Here is a 23,402-nt window from a genome sequence, read left to right on the forward strand (position 1 = left end):
TATGAAGAACCTTTAATATCGGGATATTCGGATTCTAATCTTGGCGCCAGCGTAAACCACCTGGATGGCAATTCAAATTAGAAACGTGTTTCCTAAAACGAAGGAAGAACCTTCCTAGTCCTAGTTACACAGTCTGATTCTAACATTGGCGCCGCTATTTATGTCCACTCTCTCAGCAGTCTGCACAGACACTCCCACCAGTTTTCCAATTCAGCTCTCTTCGCTCCATAACCATTCCCTTCTCTTCTAAGTTACTTGTCTCATTTCAACTTGTAATTCTTCGCTCCATAACCCTCCGCACAGACACTATCACTTTCTTGCTCTTCCTTCCCAAATCGCACTCCATTTTCCCTAAGTCTCACTCGCAATGCCGGCCGACGAGAAGAAGCCGGTCATCCTGATCCGGCGGGTGTGGGCTCAAAATGTTGTCTCTGAATTTGAGCTGATCAAGTCTCTGCTTCCTCGGTTCCACTACGTCTCCATGGACACCGAGTTCCCTGGGTGTGTTTTTCAGTCGCCCTCCGTCCGTGAAAGAAACCACCCACAAGTCCGTTACCAGGTGCTCAAGTTGAATGTAGACGCTTTGAAGCTCATTCAGCTCGGACTCACTCTCTGTGATGCCGACGGAAACCTCCCTCATCTGGGTACAAACTGCCGTTACGCCTGGGAGTTCAACTTCTCCGACTTTGACGTCTCCCGCAGTCTCCATGCTCCCAGCGCCATCTCGATGCTGAAAGAGAATGGCATCGATTTTGAGCGGAGCAGGAGGGAGGGGATTTCTTCCCTCCACTTCGCTGATTTGATGTTCTCCTCCGGGCTTGTTGGTAACGGCGGCGTGCATTGGGTCAGTTTCCACGGATCCTACGACTTCGGCTATCTCGTCAAGATTTTGACGCAGAGCAGCTTACCTGAACTCTTGACCGACTTCATGGAATTGCTGACTTCTCTCTTTGGGTCGTCACTGTTCGACGTGAAGTATATGGGTTCCAAAAAGAATCTCTACGGAGGGTTAGAGCGGCTGGCGAAGCTGCTGCAGGTGGAGCGCGCAGCGGGCAACGCCCACCAGGCTGGCTCAGACAGTCTTCTCACTTGTCAGACTTTTCTCAAGATGTCACGCAAGTTTGGGCTGGAGGCTAACAACTTCGCTGGAATTGTATATGGATTGAATGAGAAGTATTGGGCTTATTGAGATTTATTTTTCATGTATCTAATTAGTTAGCTTTGAATTCGTTTATTGCTCCTTTTGTACAAAGAATCAAACTCTTTCGTTACAAATATTTTTGGTTTCTCTGTAAAGAAAGATGTCTATTCGATCACAGATTTGAGTTTTTTTTTTTTTTTTTCTTATGAAAATGCACTTAGAATCTCGACAAGTTTTTGTTCTTCCCATGAAACTTGAGTTTGCTTCAAGCAAAGGTGGCTGACCTGATTTCTATGTTAAGGATGGTGTGTATCTTAGTGCTGCAATAAGCCCTTTCAGATACTCTTACGTTTGCCTTACTTTATTTATTTAATTTTTTTAACATTTGGTGGTAGGTTGACTGGATCGGTCAGAAAGAACCACATTGATATTGGTAAATAATTTGTTTGCCCACCTTCTGGTTTATGAAATTTTCCATGTGTTCCTTGTTTACTCGGTTTCCTCCGTGTATCTTGGATGAATTTAATATTTTGTGTAGCTAAGGTCATGGGAATGAAGCAAATCATTTTGGTAGGATTTATGGGTGGTACCAATCCTCTGTTTGTAGTTAAGCTTGTTTATTTTAAAATTTTCATCAGTTTTCAATATCTTTACAGCATGGATCTTGATAAATTTCCAGGTTCATAGACAAAATAGTACACCCATTTCAAGTATGGCAAAATTACCAATGAGTTAACATTTCCTGTTTGTCTGCTAGCTATATTGTTCATGAATGTCAATAGAGAAAACAAAGTAGATGTTTGAGTGAGTTTAATTTGAACCTGCCTTCTGGCTGCCAAATTCTGCTCATAATTCTTTCTTGTTCCTGTGTGTGCATCCATGCTGTCATCACTTATGATTTCTCCAAGAGTTGATGAACCATACTTTTTCTTTTTGACAGGGATTAGATATGATTGCCAGCATCTTGTTTCGATAATCTACTTAGTTGCTACAAGATTCCAAACGCTGGAATCCGTTTGATTCCACCTTTTGCTTTAAGATCATGGCTAGAGGAGCTTGAATCTGTAGAAAAAGCATGGAAGTTACTAATGGGAGAGGCCAAAGCCGCCTAAGAATTTATGAAGATGAGAGGGAAAGGAAAAAAATCTTTACAACAGGTGTTTTGAGGTAAGGTTATTTCACTCAAATCAACCTCAAAGTTCTAATGTGAAACTATTGGACTTGAAAATTAATGTTTAAGAATCATAAAAGTATTTTGGTATGATCAAGTAATTTGTTTATAAGTCACTGCTTTTAGGCTGACTTGAAATAACCAAAATAGAGTGCAAATCTCTACTAAGTCTTTACCTAAATCTGGACATGCTCTTTGGTCGACTGTTTGTTATGCCGTTGTGTGGGCTTTGTAGAAGGAAATGAATGGAAGGACTTTTGAGAATTGAATTCGTTTTGATGGTGGAGTGATAGAGCTATGCCCAGTTTTGGATAAGTCAGTTAGCCAGTTTTGGATACCCAAAAATTGCTTCCCCTGACACTTGAGTGAAGAAAAAGAAATATTCTGATCCCTCTCTCTATTTATTTAATAAAAGGAGGCCGAAGCTTTCTTTCCTCAGTCCATTGCTTGATGTGGTTGCTTGTGCACAATCTGCAAAGGACATAACAACTCGAAATCATGTGTTCCTATTATTGTCTTTTGTTTCTAAGATTGTACCTGTCCAAGTTCTGGATCATCTTATTGACATCTTTACAGTGGTTGGTGAAGCTGCCATAACAAAGGTTAATCTCACTGCAGTTTGAAGATTTAATTTGTTTTGTATCTTACTACTTGATGTATTGCTAGGTTGTGTACTTTTCAAGAAGGCCCTTTGATTCTTTGTTTATATATTTTTGTTTATTTTAGAGTGATGGCCACTTGCAACATGTCTTCGAGGAATTGATGTCTTCCGTTGTTCCACGCTGGTTATCTAGAACTGGGAAGCCGGAGGGATTGCTTCAGGTACTGAAAACTGTCACTAAGTAATCTGTGCAGAAAGTGAACAAACAAAGGACAACGCAATCAAGAACTAATAAGGGGACATATTTTATGACATCCCTTTCTTCTCCAATCCACCAAGAGTAGGAATTCTTATTTGCCATACAATTATGTGAGCAGTATTCCTGCATGACTTGTCTCCCTTCTCTTGTTATGCTTCTCCAAGAAATCGGGGGGTCTCAAAGCAAAGAGCAAGTTGCAGAGTCGGATTTTTTGTAAAGTTTCTTCTCTTGTTTTTTCTGTAATTTATTGATCTATCATGTGAGGCTTGTACAATTAAATTTTCTCTTATTATTGTCTCTCATGTGTTTTTCTGTTTGCGGTTATAGTAATTTTTTAATAATAATCATATGACTGGAATAGTCCAAGTTTAATTCAGGTGATTATCTGCTTTCAGGGAGTGCTTCGAGCACTACTGGAGCAGATTTTTTTCTCATTATCAAACTGTCACTTTCAAAAGTAAACAGTTGAAAGTTCCTTCTATGGTCAGGAGAGAGAGCTCAAGGACTGTATCCAAAGCACATTGAGGACTATTACATCTAGCATGGCCCCTTCAGTATTTTTTAAGTCCATCACAAAATTGCTGGATAATTTAGATGAGAATGTGAGGAAAAAGGTACAGTATAAGTGTAGTATTTTTCCTGAATGTTGTACAAGTTTAGTTTTGATTCACCTGAAAGTATACTGGTGCTCATCTCATCTTTTATCGGATGGTCTATCTTCCTTGGTCTTGTATTTCATGTTTGTCCATTGCATGCTCTTTGTCTTCTATGTGAAACTGTGAAGGATCTCGTCATCATAAGGGGCCAAGAAAGCCAAACTGTAATCCATCCAGTTTTAGGTTATCAATGGATGAAGGTGCTTATGAATTGTTTAGCTGTTTGCTGGTTCAGATTTTGATAGTGCAGTTAAGTTGGCAGGATTTTCTGCACTGGAGATACTGGCAAACAGAGCGGACAAAATTTGAAGTTACATGTCTTGCCTCTGTTGGATAGGACATTCTTTCAGAGAAACTAGCTATCTCTTCTGGATGCCTTCGAACAACTGGTGCTTTGATAAATGCACTGGGTCTCAGGGCATTGTCAGAGCTTCCCCTCATCATGGGACATGTATTGGAGAGTGCTAACAAGGTTCCCTTATTCCATGCTAAAACATTTAAACATGCCTCTGATGAGGCGCTTGGTGAAGTTTTGAGTTATAAGGAATCTCTTCTTGTGTCTGTTCATGTGACTCTGGATGCAATCATTGATAAGTTTGGTGGTTTTTTGAACCCATATCTCAAAGACACCGTAGAGCTACTGATGCTGCATCAAGAATATTATGCCGAGTCAGATCTAAAAATTAAACAAAAAGCTGATGCAGTCCGAAGGCCTCTGATTGAAAAAATTCCTGTATGTGATTGTCAAAATTTTATTAATTTGCATTATTTTTTCTTTTAGTGGAGGAAATATTGAATATAGCACTTTCTGTTATGTTTTCCGGGTTCGTCTAATTCTTTCTCCATTGCTGAAAATATATACTGAGGTTGTTAAGCATGGAGAACTGAGTGTTGCTGAAGCATTTGCAATGCATGCTAGTGTGATTGGTAGAATGGATAAATCATCAGTGAGGTCTTATCATGCAATGATATTTGATCTGTGCTCAGTGGCTCCTGAGCTTCTAGGGCAGCATCCAGCATCAATTAAATATATGAGTATTGTTGAAGAGAATATCATCCGTGCAATGAGTATTTTGGCGATCTGGCTATCATAAATTTACAAAAATGCCCCTCTACATGTCCTTTGTACATGACACTTGCATTATAGAGCTAATTCAATATAGGGAATAAGATAATATAAAAGTGAGTGTATGGTAAATTGACCAAAATGCCCTTGTACTAGTTTTTTATCATTCCCCCTCAAGCTGGTGTGCATATGTCAAAGAGACCCGGTTTGCTACAAAAGTTTAGAAATTCATGCTTCCCTAGTGCTTGAGTGAAAAAAATCACAAAGTTGATCACCAGGGGTTGTCAGCTCTTTCCTCACCGCATCCAGAATGAAATGACAGTCTACCTCTATGTGCTTAGATCTCTCATGAACATTGGATTACTAGCAATGAAGAATGTTGTTTGGTTATCGCAGTAGATAGCCATAAATTCTTTTTTATAGAAGCCTAACTCTTGGGTAACAAATTTTACCCACATTAATTCACTTCTGGTGTGGTCATCGCTCTATATTCCACTTCTGCACTAGATGGAGCAATAACATTTTGTTTCCTATTCTTCTAACTAATTAAGTTCCTTCCCAGAAATACACTGTACCCAGTGGTTGACTTTTTGTCAAACTTGGAACCAGCATAATCAGTACAAAAAAAAAAAGTTTAAATTTTTAAGTGATAATTTTATCTAAAGAGAAGACCTTTCGCCGACTCTCCTTTCAGATATCTTAATATTATATATGTAGCCTCTAGGTGGATCTTACGTGGATGCTCCATGAACTAACTTACTACATTGACTGCACATGAGATATCTGGTCTAGTAACTGTAGCATATATGAGTTTGCCCACTAATCTCTGATATATTATTTTATTTTTCAATTCTAGACTCTGATCATCATGAAGGTCATGTCCTACCTCCATAGGTGTATCAACTGGTTTAGCTCCCAAAAGGCCATATTCTTGGAGCATGTCAGTTACATACATCCTCTGAGTCAAAGCAGTTCCGTCTTTGCTTCTTGCAACTTCGATGCTCATGAAATATTTTACTTAACTTAGATCCTTAGTCTACAAACAAATCGCCAAGTGTGATTTGACTTCTTCAATGCCTGAACTAGCACTCCCTAATAAGATGGTAGTATCTATATATACCAGTAAGACAATAATCACAAATGATCTCTTCATGATAAACCAAGAATGATCACAATAGTTTCTGAAAAATCCCGTGGACATAACAACTTGGATAAAATTTTCAAACAATGCGCGTGGATTATGTTTTATACTATAAAGAGCTTTCTTGCGTCTATATATTTTATGTTTCTCCCCTTGAGCAACATACTACGAAGGTTGCTCCATGTACACCTCTTCTTCAAGATTACCATACAAGAAATCATTTTTTATATCTAGATTGGGCAGAGGCCAACCTTGATTTAATGCAACAAAGACCAATATAGAAACAGAGGACAGGCGGGTAACCTGAGAAAAAGTCGCAAATACATCAATTTCGTAAGTCTGGGTGTATCCTTTAGCAATGGGACATGCCTTATATATTTCGACAAACCCATCTACATTGTATTTTATTGTATACACCCATTAACAACCAACCACTACAGCCCCTGAAGGTAAGTCAGATAATTCCCAAGTGCATTTATCGACCAAAGTTTCTATCTCAACATCCATGACTTTCTTCCAATAAGGAGACAAAAGAACATCCTGCACCGAAGAATGAATAGTGCAAGTGGAAATGGACAAGGCAAGCTTACAGATAATAAATCAAAAGAGACAAAATGAGATAGAGAATGGCGAGTACCTTTCCTGACACCATTCCTACTATATAGGTGAGTTTGATGTGTATAACACATGTAATGTATTATATAGTATGTGGCTCTCCAAATAATATAGTCCTTATCTCTCACGAGCGACCAATCATCTTCCTCGACACGAGATCTTGAAAGACACAGTGAGTAGGATAAAAAGTTAAGGAACAATTCATTGAGTTTACAAGTTGACTTAAAAATAGTAAATTTGAGAGAAATTTGGAAACTAGTAAGGCAGACTGAGGTGATAGAAAAGAAGCAGGTGCAACATTTCCCACTTCTTGTACTGGTGAAACAGACCCATCACCAAGATTGACATGTTTTATAAGCAACCACTCATTTAAGTTAAAAACTAACAAAGACATACCTGACATGTGTTTAATAGCTTCTGAATCAAATACCCAAGACGGAGAATGATACACAATGAATGTAGACTTACTTGTGGGAGGAGAAGCATGAGTCAAGGATGTAGAGGGGGAAGTAATGGAGAGCTGAGTCATACTCTAGGCAATCTGCTATTGTTGTTGAATTAGTTGATGCAATTCATTTGTGGCACCAAGTGTAATAGGTGTTGTAACATCAGATATAGTTGCATTAACATCATGTATAGTAGAATTGGCCCATGTAGGTTTTCCAAATTTTATCTAGCATCTATTAGAATAATGATTAGTGCGTCCAAATTAAACACACGTTCTATCAGTTTTGCCATCCCCTCAACCTCTTCCTTGGTTTGAGTTGTCTCTACCTCTACTTTGGCCAGTCCATGTACGTCCCCTGGACGAATCAGTGGAATCGAATGCAGTAGCCAATGTATTAAGAGTCGTGACTTCATCTATTTTAACATATTTTCCTACCTTTAGTACAATTGTCGTTTTAGCTCTCATTACCCTATTAAAGGTACTGGATAGGTTATGTATTTCATGAAAGGAGAGGACTTGAGCCTTGATTCCATCAAATTCAACACCCAAACCATCCAAGAACTCTGCAACTAAAAGTTGATTTTGTTGTTTCTTGAACTCTCGTTCATCCATAGTAAATGGATGATAAACATTAATCTTTTGCCAGATACCCAAAAAAGAAGTTTTAGTACTCTGTTATTTTCTTGTTTCCTCTTTTCAACCCAAAAAAAATCAGTATATAACTCAAACAGCCTTGAAAGATTGCTCTCATGAGCATATAGAGATACCCACATAGCTTTGACAGTCTCAAAATTCACAACCTGTTCTATAGAGAAGAATCTTTGTTATTGACAATCCAAGTCATAACCTTATTATCTTTTGCTTCTCAATCATTATAAGTGGGAATGGGGGGATCATCCTTAATAAATACTTCCTAACTGATGTGGCCCAATTGAAATAATTGTCACCATTCAATTTTTCAGATGTAATAATAATAATAATATCCTTCGCATAAGAACTTGCAATTTCTTTAGATGGTGTATATACCTCACTAGAATCAGCCATAATACTTTTATAAAAAACACAAAAATGTTCAATTGTACCTTCCAAAAGTTTTTGTATGATCAACCTAAATAGGCCCACCACTCAGAATTAGGATTAGGGCAGTTGCTATGATGTGCGCACTTCAAACTTCTACAATTATAGCATAGACTTTAAATTCCAAATAAAATAAGCCAAATATATTTGGTTCCAAGGACTCAAATAAGTTTAAGATCATGACTTGACTCAATTGAGTCGATTCACAATCTTAGTGGCATGGTATATCCCCATCCCTCATAAATTTGTTCCCAACTTTCACAAATTTGATTCCATTTTATCGTTCTATTATTAGTTGTAGTAGGTGCAATGAAATGGTCGATTTAATTCAATCATCATATAAGGGCTATAGATAGCAAGAATTAATTCAATTAAGAAGGAAAGGGAACAAGTTTTTTTTTTTTTTTTTAATTTTTGTATGTTAATTTACCCTTGATTTTAAACAATTTATGGTTAATTGACAAATTGTGTAAGTGGCAAATATTTGTTCTTTGTTAGTTTTATTAACAAAAAATCGTTCTTCAAGGCAATTTACCCAAACCCAACTGATCCATTGAATTACAGGTGGGCGTAAAATTGATTGACCTAGAAAATGTAAAATAATACCAAAATGTGTCATAAACTTAGTTGGAATTATTGGAGATAATAGTGTCGGTATAATGAACACAATAAAACCATGTACTATGTCATCAAGTATGAGTAAAAATATTAATATGATTAATTTTGTATTTATTTATAAATTATTTTATCCTTGTCATATAATAAATTTATTTATATATTTTAATACTATATTATTTTTAATAATTAATTTAACTTTAAATTACTTACAAATAAATATTTAGTAATTATCTAAAATAAAAAATGTGTTATTCAATAAATTTTAGTAATTTCACTTCGAAGGTTCATGATTATTAACTTGGTTATAAAATTTTAATGATTTAATATTATATGAATTTATTTTATGTATTTAAAATAATTAGCTCATGATAATTTATAACAGTTATTTTATGTTAGTTAATAAATTTAATTAATTGACTTGGAAAGGTCGTTGTTAATTATATTAAAATAAATAAACTAATTTAAATTCAATTATTAATTATGTTAAAATACATATATATCTTAGTATATATGCAAATACTATTTTATAAATTAATTTTTATTTAAATTAAAGTATTATTTTAGTATATGAATAACCTTTCGTATCGGGATATTCGGATTCTAATCTTGGCGCCAGCCGGAACGCGTAAGCCACCTGGATAGCAATTCATATTAGAAACGAGTTTCCTAAAACGAAGGAAGAACCTTCCTAGTCCTAGTTACACAGTCTGATTCTAACATTTATGTCCACTCTCTCAGCAGTCTGCACAGACACTCCCACCAGTTTTCCAATTCAACTCTCTTCGCTCCATAACCATTCCCTTCTCTTCTAAGTTAGTTCTCTCATTTCAACTTGTAATTCTTCGCTCCATAACCCTCCGCACAGACACTATCACTTTCTTGCTCTTCCTTCCCAAATCGCACTCCATTTTCCCTAAGTCTCACTCGCAATGCCGGCCGACGAGAAGAAGCCGGTCATCCTGATCCGGCGGGTGTGGGCTCAAAATGTTGTCTCTGAATTTGAGCTGATCAAGTCTCTGCTTCCTCGGTTCCACTACGTCTCCATGGACACCGAGTTCCCTGGGTGTGTTTTTCAGTCGCCCTCCGTCCGTGAAAGAAACCACCCACAAGTCCGTTACCAGGTGCTCAAGTTGAATGTAGACGCTTTGAAGCTCATTCAGCTCGGACTCACTCTCTGTGATGCCGACGGAAACCTCCCTCATCTGGGTACAAACTGCCGTTACGCCTGGGAGTTCAACTTCTCCGACTTCGACGTCTCCCGCAGTCTCCATGCTCCCAGCGCCATCTCGATGCTGAAAGAGAATGGCATCGATTTTGAGCGGAGCAGGAGGGAGGGGATTTCTTCCCTCCACTTCGCTGATTTGATGTTCTCCTCCGGGCTTGTTGGTAACGGCGGCGTGCATTGGGTCAGTTTCCACGGATCCTACGACTTCGGCTATCTCGTCAAGATTTTGACGCAGAGCAGCTTACCTGAACTCTTGACCGACTTCATGGAATTGCTGACTTCTCTCTTTGGGTCGTCACTGTTCGACGTGAAGTATATGGGTTCCAAAAAGAATCTCTACGGAGGGTTAGAGCGGCTGGCGAAGCTGCTGCAGGTGGAGCGCGCAGCGGGCAACGCCCACCAGGCTGGCTCAGACAGTCTTCTCACTTGTCAGACTTTTCTCAAGATGTCACGCAAGTTTGGGCCGGAGGCTAACAACTTCGCTGGAATTGTATATGGGTTGAATGAGAAGAATTGGGCTTATTGAGATTTATTTTTCTTGTATCTAATTAGTTAGCTTTGAATTCGTTTATTGCTCCTTTTGTACAAAGAATCAAACTCTTTCGTTACAAATATTTTTGGTTTCTCTGTAAAGAAAGATGTCTATTCGATCACAGATTTGAGTTCTTTTTTTTTTTCTTATGAAAATGCACTTAGAATCTCGACAAGTGTTTGTTCCTCCCATGAAACTTGAGTTTGCTTCAAGCAAAGGTGGCTGACCTGATTTTTATGTTAAGGGTGGTGTGTATCTTAGTGCTGCAATAAGCCCTTTCAGATACTCTTACTTTTGCCCTATTTTATTTATTTAATTTTTTTAACATTTGGTGGTAGGTTGACTGGATCGGTCAGAAAGAACCACATTGATATTGGTAAATAATTTGTTTGCCCACCTTTTCTGGTTTATGAAATTTTCCATGTGTTCCTTATTTACTCGGTTTCCTCTGTGTATCTTGGATGAATTTAATATTTTGTGTAGCTAAGGTCATGGGAATGAAGCAAATCATTTTGGTAGGATTTATGGGTGGTACCAATCCTCTGTTTGTAGCTTAAGCTTGTTTATTTTAAAATTTTCATCAGTTTTCAATATCTTTACAGCATGGATCTTGATAAATTTCCAGGTTCATAGACAAAATAGTACACCCATTTAAAGTATGGCAAAATTACCAATGAGTTAACATTTCCTGTTTGTCTGCTAGCTATATTGTTCATGAATGTCAATAGAGAAAACAAAGTAGATGTTTGAGTGAGTTTAATTTGAACCTGCCTTCTGGCTGCCAAATTCTGCTCATAATTCTTTCTTGTTCCTGTGTGTGCATCCATGCTATCATCACTTATGGTTTCTCCTAGAGTTGATGAACCATACTTTTTCTTTTTGACAGGGATTAGATATGATTGCCAGCATCTTGTTTCGATAATCTACTTAGTTGCTACAAGATTCCAAACGCTGGAATCCATTTGATTCCACCTTTTGCTTTAAGATCATGGCTAGAGGAGCTTGAATCTGTAGAAAAAGCATGGAAGTTACTAATGGGAGAAGCCAAAGCCTCCTAAGAATTTATGAAGATGAGAGGGAAAGGAAAAAAATCTTAACAACAGGTGTTTTGAGGTAAGGTTATTTCACTCAAATCAACCTCAAAGTTCTAATGTGAAACTATTGGACTTGAAAATTAATGTTTAAGAATCATAAAAGTATTTTGGTATGATCAAGTAATGTGTTTATAAGTCACTGCTTTTAGGCTGACTTGAAATAACCAAAATAGAATGCAAATCTCTACTAAGTCTTTACCTAAATCTGGACAAGCTCTTTGGTCGACTGTTTGTTATGCCGTTGTGTGGGCTTTGTAGAAGGAAATGAATGGAAGGACTTTTGAGAATTGAATTCGTTTTGTTGGTGGAGTGATAGAGCTATGCCCAGTTTTGGATAAGTCAGTTAGCCAGTTTTGGATACCCAAAAATTGCTTCCCCTGACACTAGAATGAAGAAAAAGAAATATGCAAACCACCAAAATTCTGAACCCTCTCTCTGTTTATTTAATAAAAGGAGGCCGAAGCTTTCTTTCCTCAGTCCATTGCTTGATGTGGTTGCTTGTGCACAATCTGCAAAGGACATAACAACTCGAAATCATGTGTTCCTATTATTGTCTTTTGTTTCTAAGATTGTACCTGTCCAAGTTCTGGATCATCTTATTGACATCTTTACAGTGGTTGGTGAAGCTGCCATAACAAAGGTTAATCGCAGTGCAGTTTGAAGATTAGTTTGTTTTGTATCTTACTACTTGATGTATTGCTAGGTTGTGTACATTTCAAGAAGGCCCTTTGATTCTTTGTTTATATATTTTTGTTTATTTTAGAGTGATGGCCACTTGCAACATGTCTTCGAGGAATTGATGTCTTCCGTTGTTCCACGCTGGTTATCTAGAACTGGGAAGCTGGAGGGATTGCTTCAGGTACTGAAAACTGTCACTAAGTAATCTGTGCAGAAAGTGAACAAACAAAGGACAACGCAATCAAGAACTAATAAGGGGACATATTTTATGACATCCCTTTCTTCTCCAATCCACCAAGAGTAGGAATTCTTATTTGCCATACAATTATGTGAGCAGTATTCCTGCATGACTTGTCTCCCTTCTCTTGTTATGCTTCTCCAAGAAATCGGGGGGTCTCAAAGCAAAGAGCAAGTTGCAGAGTCGGATTTTTTGTAAAGTTTCTTCTCATATTTTTGCTGTAATTTATTGATCTATCATGTGAGGCTTGTATAATTAAATTTTCTCTTATTTGTCTCTCATGTGTTTTTCTATTTGCGGTTATAGTAATTTTTTAATAATAATCATATGACTGGAATAGTCCAAGTTTAATTCAGGTGATTATCTGCTTTCAGGGAGTGCTTCGAGCACTACTGGAGCAGATTTTTTTCTCATTATCAAACTGTCACTTTCAAAAGTAAACAGTTGAAAGTTCCTTCTATGGTCAGGAGAGAGAGCTCAAGGACTGTATCCAAAGCACATTGAGGACTATTACATCTAGCATGTCCCCTTCAGTATTTTTTAAGTCCATCACAAAATTGCTGGATAGTTTAGATGAGAATGTGAGGAAAAAGGTACAGTATAAGTGTAGTATTTTTCCTGAATGTTGTACAAGTTTAGTTTTGATTCACCTGAAAGTATACTGGTGCTCATCTCATCTTTTATCGGATGGTCTATCTTCCTTGGTCTTATATTTCATGTTTGTCCATTGCATGCTCTTTGTCTTCTATGTGAAACTGTGAAGGATCTCGTCATCATAAGGGGCCAAGAAAGCCAAACTGTAATCCATCCAGTTTTAGGTTATCAATGGATGAAGGTGCTTATGAATTGTTTAGCTGTTTGCTGGTTCAGATTTTGATAGTGCAGTTAAGTTGGCAGGATTTTCTGCACTGGAGATACTGGCAAACAGAGCAGACAAAATTTGAAGTTACATGTCTTGCCTCTGTTGGATAGGACATTCTTTCAGAGAAACTAGCTCTCTTCTGGATGCCTTCGAACAACTGGTGCTTTGATAAATGCAGGAGAGTGCTAACAAGGTTCCCTTATTCCCTGCTAAAACATTTAAACATGCTTCTGATGAGGCGAGGCGCTTGGTGATGTTTTGAGTTATAAGGAATCTCTTCTTGTGTCTGTTCATGTGACTTTGGATGCAATCATTGATAAGTTTGGTGGTTTTTTGAACCCATATCTGTTATGCACGCAATAATATTATTATTTTAGTGTTTTCTTTAATTTACCTTATTTTATTTCAGTTTTAGGTCATAGGGGTATTTTTGGAATATTTTATTTATAGGGGTATTTATAGAATTATTTATTAATAGGGATATTTTTGGAATATTTTATTCATAGGGATATTTATGTAATATTTTATTAAACCCTAACAGGATGAACCCTATTTAAGGGGTAATAGTAATGAGAAAAGGAAGGATTGAAGTATTAAGAATTAGGTTAAATCTAGCGTAAAGAGGCTTAGAGTTATTCGTTCTCCATGTCTTCCTACTATCCCTACGGTAATGCCTGGAAGACCTGTAACCCGTGGCCGACCCCAGATCCTCCCAAAGAATCCTTGTGTCAGATCCGGGACCGTAACAACTGGTATCAGAGCGGGAACACAATGGATTATTCTATATCTCAAGAAGGAACACTAGCTCGCATGGAGAAGGTATACAATTCCGCGGACAAACTATGCAAAGAATTTGGAGAAGCACGAGCATTATATGAAATTTTCATGGAATACTGGACAAGAGAACCACGCGTTGCCGCAAAACAGGTCACACGACCTGAATTCTCCGAGCACGACAGCGGCACAGAAGAAGACGTAGAAACTCTCTCGGACGAACAGAAGACTGTCTCGAGAAAGCTCTCCAAAAATCCAAAATTCGACGGGGGAGACACCGGAATTTAAAAAACAGAAGGGGCTCACCCTTTGGACGCCGTGCGTATCTCCGAACCGAAGCTACAGCGGGGAGGTGATTTCCTAACAGAGGAAATTCCAAAATCGTCGGCACCGGAGGATTTGGGGGTGACTGAAAATCCGAAATTGGAGGGGAATAGGAAATTCCGTCGGCGCCGTAGGCGAAATTTTCGACGGAATTTCCGCTGGTCTCTGTTCCGAGGGGCTGAGAAATAGAGGTGCTCTGTCTCGACAATGCTCCCAGCGGCGAAGCCCCAACGGGCTTCTCTTTGCCACCGGCGAAGCAAGATAGATCGTCGGCGCTGTAATCGACTTTTCCACAAGGGATCTCAGTTCCGGGAGTCTGAGCAATGACGAGTCACAAGTTTCCGAGAGCCCTCTGTCTCGGAAACTATCCAGGCGGCGAAGCCCCGACGGGCTGCGATTCGCCACCAGAAAATCAGGCGACTCCGTCGGTGCCGGGAGAGAGGAAGGAGACGTCTGTCGCCGGCCTTCGTCGGTGCCGTGAGGAAAGAATCCGCTGGCCGCAGCGTTTGGGAGATGTCGAAGGAAAAAGACGACTCCCGATTAAATTTTCCTAACTTAGGAAAATTTAATCGGCCCGGTCCGTTGAATCGCACGCCAGACCGGGTTCCGGAACCGAGTCAACCCAGGTTAACACGGACTGGCCCAAAAAAAAAAAAAAAAAGTGGGCAAATAGAGGAGGGGTCATAGCTATCACGGATGCTACTACGGCACCGGTGGAGACGTCGGCATACAAACACTACTTCCGAGCTTGAGGACAAGCTCGTCTTCCAAGGGGGGTGTAATGTTATGCACGCAATAACATTATTATTTTAATGTTTTCTTTAATTTACTTTATTTTATTTCAGTTTTAGGTCATAGGGGTATTTTTGGAATATTTTATTTATAGGGGGTATTTTTAGAATTATTTATTAATAGGGATATTTTTGGAATATTTTATTCATATGGATATTTTTGTAATATTTTATTAAACCCTAACAGAGTGAACCCTATTTAAGGGGTAAGAGTAATGAGAAAAGGAAGGATTGAAGTATTAAGAATTAGGTTAAATCTAGCGTAAAGAGGCTTAGAGTTCTCCTAAACGAGTTCTAGGGTTTTCAAGATTCCCTTTGGTTTGATCTTTCGTTTTCGTTCTCCATGTCTTCCTACTATCCCTACGGTTAGGGGTGGCTTCGAACCGAGCCGGTTCGCGAGCCGGCTCGGTTCGGCTCGGTTCGATTCGTCATTTAACGAGCTTGAGCCGAGCTCGAGCACCGAAATTGGCTCGTTTACCTTAACGAGCCGAGCTCGACCGAAGCTAGGTTCGGTTCGCCGGCTCGAATGAGTCGGATCGGTATGACTCGGTAACGGGTCGCGAGCGAGCGGGGGAGCGGGAGCGGGAGCGGGAGCGAAAGCGAGGGGGGGAAAAATTTTTCCTCCCCCCTCGTCACCGCCGATCCCTCCCATCGGTTGTTGTCGCCGCCTTTACCGCCGTCGTAGCTGTTCGCCGGTGTCTATACCACCGTCGCAGCTGCTCGCCGGCCGCCTCTGTGGCCGTCCGTTCGATTTTTTCCTCTCCTCGCCGTCGCCTCTGTTTCCGTCGCCGCCGCTTTCGTCACCGCCGCTTCCGTCGCCGCCGCTTTCGACGATAGGTCCTCCCCGGCGCCGTAACCCCCTTCCCTCCGCGTCTCGGCGGAAAACCAGAACAGGGGAGAAATAATCTCCCCCTTCCCTCGCGAGAAGATGATCTCGCACGTGCTATTTCGCAAGTGCGAGATCATAAAATTAAAAAAAAAAAAACTTTTTCCTCTGGAAAAAATTAAAAATAAATTTTATAGAAATAATTTTCTATAAACTATTAGTGTCTCATGTTTGTTTTTCTAATTGAATTTTTTTATTAAAAATCATATAATTTTCTAAGTAAGATTTTTCGTACCAAGATGGGGTAAAAAACTGTATAGAAAATTTTTGAATAAGTATTTAACAGTTGATGCTGTAATACTTTTAGCATGAAGCAATTTTCATTGCAATTTTGTGTTTGATATTTTATTTAATTAAAAATTTATCGATAAGTATAATAATATATTAGATTGATTATTAATTTTTATTTATTTCCCTAGAAGAGACAATAAAAGGTCCATTTAACTTTCCTAAGAAAATTTTAAAATATTTCTTTTAATTTTCTAATAAGTCACTAATAATAATAAGTTTTATTTAAAAGTTTTTTTGGGAATATGTATCATAGGAAAAATATTTTTAGTTTTTCCTAGAATATAAATTTTTATCTAAGGGCACTAAGGACGCCATAATAAATTATGGCCAGATTCAAAAATTACAAAACAAGCTACACAACAATTGGAGTAAAAAATATTAATATTGGTGCATTTTAATCCATTATTGAAATTCAATCCTGAACCGCCCCTATCATTATATTTTTTTAAAATGTATGCATAATTTTATATATAATTTATTTAAAGCCACCCCTACGTGCGAGATCATAAACAAGGAAAAAAAAAAACTCTTTGTCCCTTCCTCATGGCTCTTAAATAAATTGAAAAGATATTTTAGTAGAAATACGTTTCTAGAGACTATTAGTGGTTTTTTCAATAAATGTTGAAAAGACATTTTTAATAGAAATATAGGGACCATTAGTGCCTCATATTTTTTCAAAATATTTTGCTAATTATAAATTCTTTTTAAAAAATCATATAATTTTTCAAGTAAAATTTTCTTGCCAAGATGGGTTAGAAAACCATATAGAAAAATTTTGAATAAGTATTTGACAGTTGATGATATAATACTTTGAGCATGAGGCAATTTTCATAGCAATTTTGTGTTTGACATTTTATGTAATTAAAAATTTATCGATAAATATAATAATATATTAGATTAATTATTATTATTTATTTATTTCCTTAAAAAAGGCAATAAGAGGTCCATTTAACTTTCCTAAGAAAAATTTAAAATATTTCTTGTAATTTTCTAGTAAGTCTGTAATAGTAATAGGATTTTATTTAAAGGATTTATAGTTTTTATTTGGGTGATTGTAAATTGATAGTGATATTTTATTTAATTTTGTTGTGTTTGATTATTGTATGGAGTTTATTTATAATGTTATGCAGTGTATGGAGTGTTTAGATTATTTTATGGAGTGTATAAACAATTTCATGAAGTGTTTATAGAATGTATAGACAATTTTATGGAGTGTTTATGCAGGTATTATGTATATTGATTATGCCCAATTTTAAGTAGAGGTTATGCCAAATTTTATACAAGTATTATATATATTATGCTCAATTTTAAGTAGAGGTTATGCCCAATTTTATGTAAAGGTCATGCCCAATTTTATGTAAAATGTATGTATAATTTTATATACATTTTATTCGATATATATTTTTTGAAAAGTTTTAAATGTATGTTGAGGGTCGAGCTCGGCTCGAACTCGTTGGGCTCGAGCTCGATAACAATTTTAGGCTCGGCTCAAAATATTTAAATCAAGCTCGACTCGAACATAAGCAGGTTCGGGCTCGGCTCGGCTCGATGCCACCCCTACCTACGGTAATGCCTGGAAGACTTGTAACCCGTGGCAGACTCCAGATCTTCCCAAAGAATCCTTGTGTCAGATCCGGGACCGTAACAATATCTCAAAGACACCGTAGAGCTATTGATGCTGCATCAAGAATATTATGCCGAGTCAGATCTAAAAATTAAACAAAAAGCTGATGCAGTCCGAAGGCTTCTGATTGAAAAAATTCCTGTATGTGATTGTCAAAATTTTATTAATTTGCATTATTTTTTCTTTTAGTGGAGGAAATATTGAATATAGCACTTTCTGTTATGTTTTCCGGGTTCGTCTAATTCTTTCTCCATTGCTGAAAATATATACTGAGGTTGTTAAGCATGGAGAACTGAGTGTTGCTGAAGCATTTGCAATGCATGCTAGTGTGATTGGTAGAATGGATAAATCATCAGTGAGGTCTTATCATGCAATGATATTTGATCTGTGCTCAGTGGCTCTTGATCTTCTAGGGCAGCATCCAGCATCAATTAAATATACGAGTATTGTTGAAGAGAATATCATCCGTGCAATGAGTATTTTGACGATCTGGCTATCATAAATTTACAAAAATGCCCCTCTACATGTCCTTTGTACATGAAACTTGCATTATAGAGCTAATTCAACATAGGGAATAAGATAATATAAAAGTGAGTGTATGGTAAATTGACCAAAATGCCCTTGTACTAGTTTTTTATCGTTCCCCCTCAAGCTGGAGTGCATATGTAAAAGAGACCCAGTTTGCTACAAAAGTTTAGAAATTCATGCTTCCCTAGTGCTTTAGTGAAAAAACTCACAAAGTTGATCACCAGGGGTTGTCAGCTCCTTCCTCACCGCATCCAGAATGAAATGACAGTCTACCTCTATGTGCTTAGTTCTCTCATGAACATTGGATTACTAACAATGAAGAATGTTGTTTGGTTATTGCAGTAGATAACCATAAATTCTTTTTTATAGAAGCCTAACTCTTGGGTAACAAATTTTACCCACATTAATTTACATATGGTATGGTCATCGCTCTATATTCCACTTCTGCACTAGATGGAGCAATAACATTTTGTTTCCTATTCTTCTAACTAATTAAGTTTCTTCCCATAAATACACTGTACCCAGTGGTTGACTTTTTGTCAAACTTGGAACTAGCATAATCAGTACAAAAAAAAAAAAAAAGTTTAAATTTTCAAGTGATAATTTTATCTAAAGAGAAGACCTTTCGCTGACTCTCCTTTCAGATATCTTAATATTATATATGTAGCCTCTAGGTGGATCTTACGTGGATGCTCCATGAACTAACTTACTACACTGACTGCACATGAGATATCTGGTCTAGTAACTGTAGCATATATGAGTTTGCCCACTAATCTCTGATATATTATTTTATTTTTCAGATGTAATAATAATAATAATATCCTTCCCATAAGAACTTGCAATTTCTTTAGATGGTGTATATACCTCACTAGAATCAGCCATATATAAAAAAACACAAATATGTTCAATTGTACCTTCCAAAAGTTTTTGTATGATCAACCTAAATAGGCCCACCACATAGAATTAGGGTTAGGGCAGTTACTAAGATGTGCGCATTTCAAACTTCTACAATTATAGCATAGACTTTAAATTCCAAATAAAATAAGCCAAATATATTTGGTTCCCACTATAAAACATGAGCTGAGCTCCAAGGACTCAAATAAGTTTAAGATCATGACTTTTGACTCAATTGAGTCGATTCACAATCCTAGTGGCATGGTATATCCCATCCCTCATAAATTTGTCCTAGAACGCGTAAACCTGATTGACCTAGAAAATGTAAAATAATACCAAAATGTGTCATAAACTTAGTTGGAATTATTGGAGATAATAGTGTTGGAGTAATGAACACAATAAAAATATTAATATGATTAATTTTGTATTAATTTATAAATTATTTTATCCTTGTCATATAATAATTTTATTTATAAATTTGAATACTATATTATTTTTATAATTCATTTTAATTTAAATTACTAACAAATATATATTTAATAATTATCTAAAATAAAAAATGTGCTATTTAATAAATTTGAGTAATTTCACTTCGAAGGTTCATGATTATTATCTTGGTTATAAAATTTTAATGATTTAATATACATTATAAATATTATGTGAATTTATTTTATGTATTTAAGATAATTTAGCTCATGATAATTTATAGCAGTTATTTTATGTTAGTTAATAAATTTAATTAATTGACTTGGAAAGGTCATTGTTAATTATATTAGAATAAATAAACTAATTTAATTATTAATTATTAATTATGTTAAAATAAATATATATCTGTTATCTAATGCAAATACTATTTTATAAATTAATTTTTATTTAAATTAAAGTATTATTTTAATATATGAAGAATCTTTAATATCGGGATATTCGGATTCTAATCTTGGCGCCAGCCGGAACGCGTAAACCACCTGGATAGCAATTCAAATTAGAAACGTGTTTCCTAAAACGAAGAACCTTCCTAGTTACAGTCTGATTCTAACATTGGCGCCGCTATTTGTGTCCACTCTCTCAGCAGTCTGCACAGACACTCCCACCAGTTTTCCAATTCAGCTCTCCTCGCTCCATAACCATTCCCTTCTCTTCTAAGTTACTTGTCTCATTTCAACTTGTAATTCTTCGCTCCATAACCCTCCGCACAGACACTATCACTTTCTTGCTCTTCCTTCCCAAATCGCACTCCATTTTCCCTAAGTCTCACTCGCAATGCCGGCCGACGAGAAGAAGCCGGTCATCCTGATCCGGCGGGTGTGGGCTCAAAATGTTGTCTCTGAATTTGAGCTGATCAAGTCTCTGCTTCCTCGGTTCCACTACGTCTCCATGGACACCGAGTTCCCTGGGTGTGTTTTTCAGTCGCCCTCCGTCCGTGAAAGAAACCACCCACAAGTCCGTTACCAGGTGCTCAAGTTGAATGTAGACGCTTTGAAGCTCATCCAGCTCGGGCTCACTCTCTGTGATGCCGACGGAAACCTCCCTCATCTGGGTACAAACTGCCGTTACGCCTGGGAGTTCAACTTCTCCGACTTTGACGTCTCCCGCAGTCTCCATGCTCCCAGCGCCATCTCGATGCTGAAAGAGAATGGCATCGATTTTGAGCGGAGCAGGAGGGAGGGGATTTCTTCCCTCCACTTCGCTGATTTGATGTTCTCCTCCGGGCTTGTTGGTAACGGCGGCGTGCATTGGGTCAGTTTCCACGGCTCCTACGACTTCGGCTATCTCGTCAAGATTTTGACGCAGAGCAGCTTACCTGAACTCTTGACCGACTTCATGGAATTGCTGACTTCTCTCTTTGGGTCGTCACTGTTCGACGTGAAGTATATGGGTTCCAAAAAGAATCTCTACGGAGGGTTAGAGCGGCTGGCGAAGCTGCTGCAGGTGGAGCGCGCAGCGGGCAACGCCCACCAGGCTGGCTCAGACAGTCTTCTCACTTGTCAGACTTTTCTCAAGATGTCACGCAAGTTTGGGCTGGAGGCTAACAGCTTCGCTGGAATTGTATATGGATTGAATGAGAAGTATTGGGCTTATTGAGATTTATTTTTCATGTATCTAATTAGTTAGCTTTGAATTCGTTTATTGCTCCTTTTGTACAAAGAATCAAACTCTTTCGTTACAAATATTTTTGGTTTCTCTGTAAAGAAAGATGTCTATTCGATCACAGATTTGAGTTTTTTTTTTTTTTTTTCTTATGAAAATGCACTTAGAATCTCGACAAGTGTTTGTTCTTCCCATGAAACTTGAGTTTGCTTCAAGCAAAGGTGGCTGACCTGATTTCTATGTTAAGGATGGTGTGTATCTTAGTGCTGCAATAAGCCCTTTCAGATACTCTTACGTTTGCCTTACTTTATTTATTTAATTTTTTTAACATTTGGTGGTAGGTTGACTGGATCGGTCAGAAAGAACCACATTGATATTGGTAAATAATTTGTTTGCCCACCTTTTCTGGTTTATGAAATTTTCCATGTGTTCCTTGTTTACTCGGTTTCCTCCGTGTATCTTGGATGAATTTAATATTTTGTGTAGCTAAGGTCATGGGAATGAAGCAAATCATTTTGGTAGGATTTATGGGTGGTACCAATCCACTGTTTGTAGTTAAGCTTGTTTATTTTAAAATTTTCATCAGTTTTCAATATCTTTACAGCATGGATCTTGATAAATTTCCAGGTTCATAGACAAAATAGTACACCCATTTCAAGTATGGCAAAATTACCAATGAGTTAACATTTCCTGTTTGTCTGCTAGCTATATTGTTCATGAATGTCAATAGAGAAAACAAAGTAGATGTTTGAGTGAGTTTAATTTGAACCTGCCTTCTGGCTGCCAAATTCTGCTCATAATTCTTTCTTGTTCCTGTGTGTGCATCCATGCTGTCATCACTTATGGTTTCTCCAAGAGTTGATGAACCATACTTTTTCTTTTTGACAGGGATTAGATATGATTGCCAGCATCTTGTTTCGATAATCTACTTAGTTGCTACAAGATTCCAAACGCTGGAATCCGTTTGATTCCACCTTTTGCTTTAAGATCATGGCTAGAGGAGCTTGAATCTGTAGAAAAAGCATGGAAGTTACTAATGGGAGAAGCCAAAGCCGCCTAAGAATTTATGAAGATGAGAGGGAAAGGAAAAAAATCTTAACAACAGGTGTTTTGAGGTAAGGTTATTTCACTCAAATCAACCTCAAAGTTCTAATGTGAAACTATTGGACTTGAAAATTAATGTTTAAGAATCATAAAAGTATTTTGGTATGATCAAGTAATTTGTTTATAAGTCACTGCTTTTAGGCTGACTTGAAATAACCAAAATAGAGTGCAAATCTCTACTAAGTCTTTACCTAAATCTGGACATGCTCTTTGGTCGACTGTTTGTTATGCCGTTGTGTGGGCTTTGTAGAAGGAAATGAATGGAAGGACTTTTGAGAATTGAATTCGTTTTGGTGGTGGAGTGATAGAGCTATGCCCAGTTTTGGATAAGTCAGTTAGCCAGTTTTGGATACCCAAAAATTGCTTCCCCTGACACTAGAGTGAAGAAAAAGAAATATGCAAACCACCAAATTTCTGATCCCTCTCTCTATTTATTTAATAAAAGGAGGCCGAAGCTTTCTTTCCTCAGTCCATTGCTTGATGTGGTTGCTTGTGCACAATCTGCAAAGGACATAACAACTCGAAATCATGTGTTCCTATTATTGTCTTTTGTTTCTAAGATTGTACCTGTCCAAGTTCTGGATCATCTTATTGACATCTTTACAGTGGTTGGTGAAGCTGCCATAACAAAGGTTAATCTCAGTGCAGTTTGAAGATTTAATTTGTTTTGTATCTT

The 23,402-nt window shown here is 37.4% G+C and overlaps 3 protein-coding genes across 3 annotated transcripts; all 3 read left to right on the forward strand.

The window, feature by feature from the left end:
- Nucleotides 1–237: 237 nt before the first annotated feature.
- Nucleotides 238–1,247, forward strand: LOC137949098 (probable CCR4-associated factor 1 homolog 11). Its single transcript, XM_068795371.1, has one exon. It carries the CDS (start codon nucleotides 368–370, stop codon nucleotides 1,187–1,189), a length of 822 nt encoding a protein of 273 aa, XP_068651472.1. The 5' UTR covers nucleotides 238–367; the 3' UTR covers nucleotides 1,190–1,247.
- An 8,254-nt stretch (nucleotides 1,248–9,501) lies between these two features.
- Nucleotides 9,502–10,619, forward strand: LOC137949110 (probable CCR4-associated factor 1 homolog 11). Its single transcript, XM_068795384.1, has one exon. The coding sequence runs from the start codon at nucleotides 9,723–9,725 to the stop codon at nucleotides 10,542–10,544; it is 822 nt and encodes a 273-aa protein (XP_068651485.1). The 5' UTR covers nucleotides 9,502–9,722; the 3' UTR covers nucleotides 10,545–10,619.
- A 10,032-nt stretch (nucleotides 10,620–20,651) lies between these two features.
- LOC137949106 (probable CCR4-associated factor 1 homolog 11) lies at nucleotides 20,652–21,669 on the forward strand. Its single transcript, XM_068795379.1, has one exon. The coding sequence runs from the start codon at nucleotides 20,795–20,797 to the stop codon at nucleotides 21,614–21,616; it is 822 nt and encodes a 273-aa protein (XP_068651480.1). The 5' UTR covers nucleotides 20,652–20,794; the 3' UTR covers nucleotides 21,617–21,669.
- The last annotated feature ends 1,733 nt before the right edge of the window (nucleotides 21,670–23,402 follow it).

This window comes from Aristolochia californica, unplaced genomic scaffold, assembly GCF_029961685.1.
Source record: "Aristolochia californica isolate CCGP_79_NKW_82.1479 unplaced genomic scaffold, dmAriCali1.0.hap1 SCAF_13, whole genome shotgun sequence".
Lineage (NCBI taxonomy): Eukaryota > Viridiplantae > Streptophyta > Magnoliopsida > Piperales > Aristolochiaceae > Aristolochia > Aristolochia californica.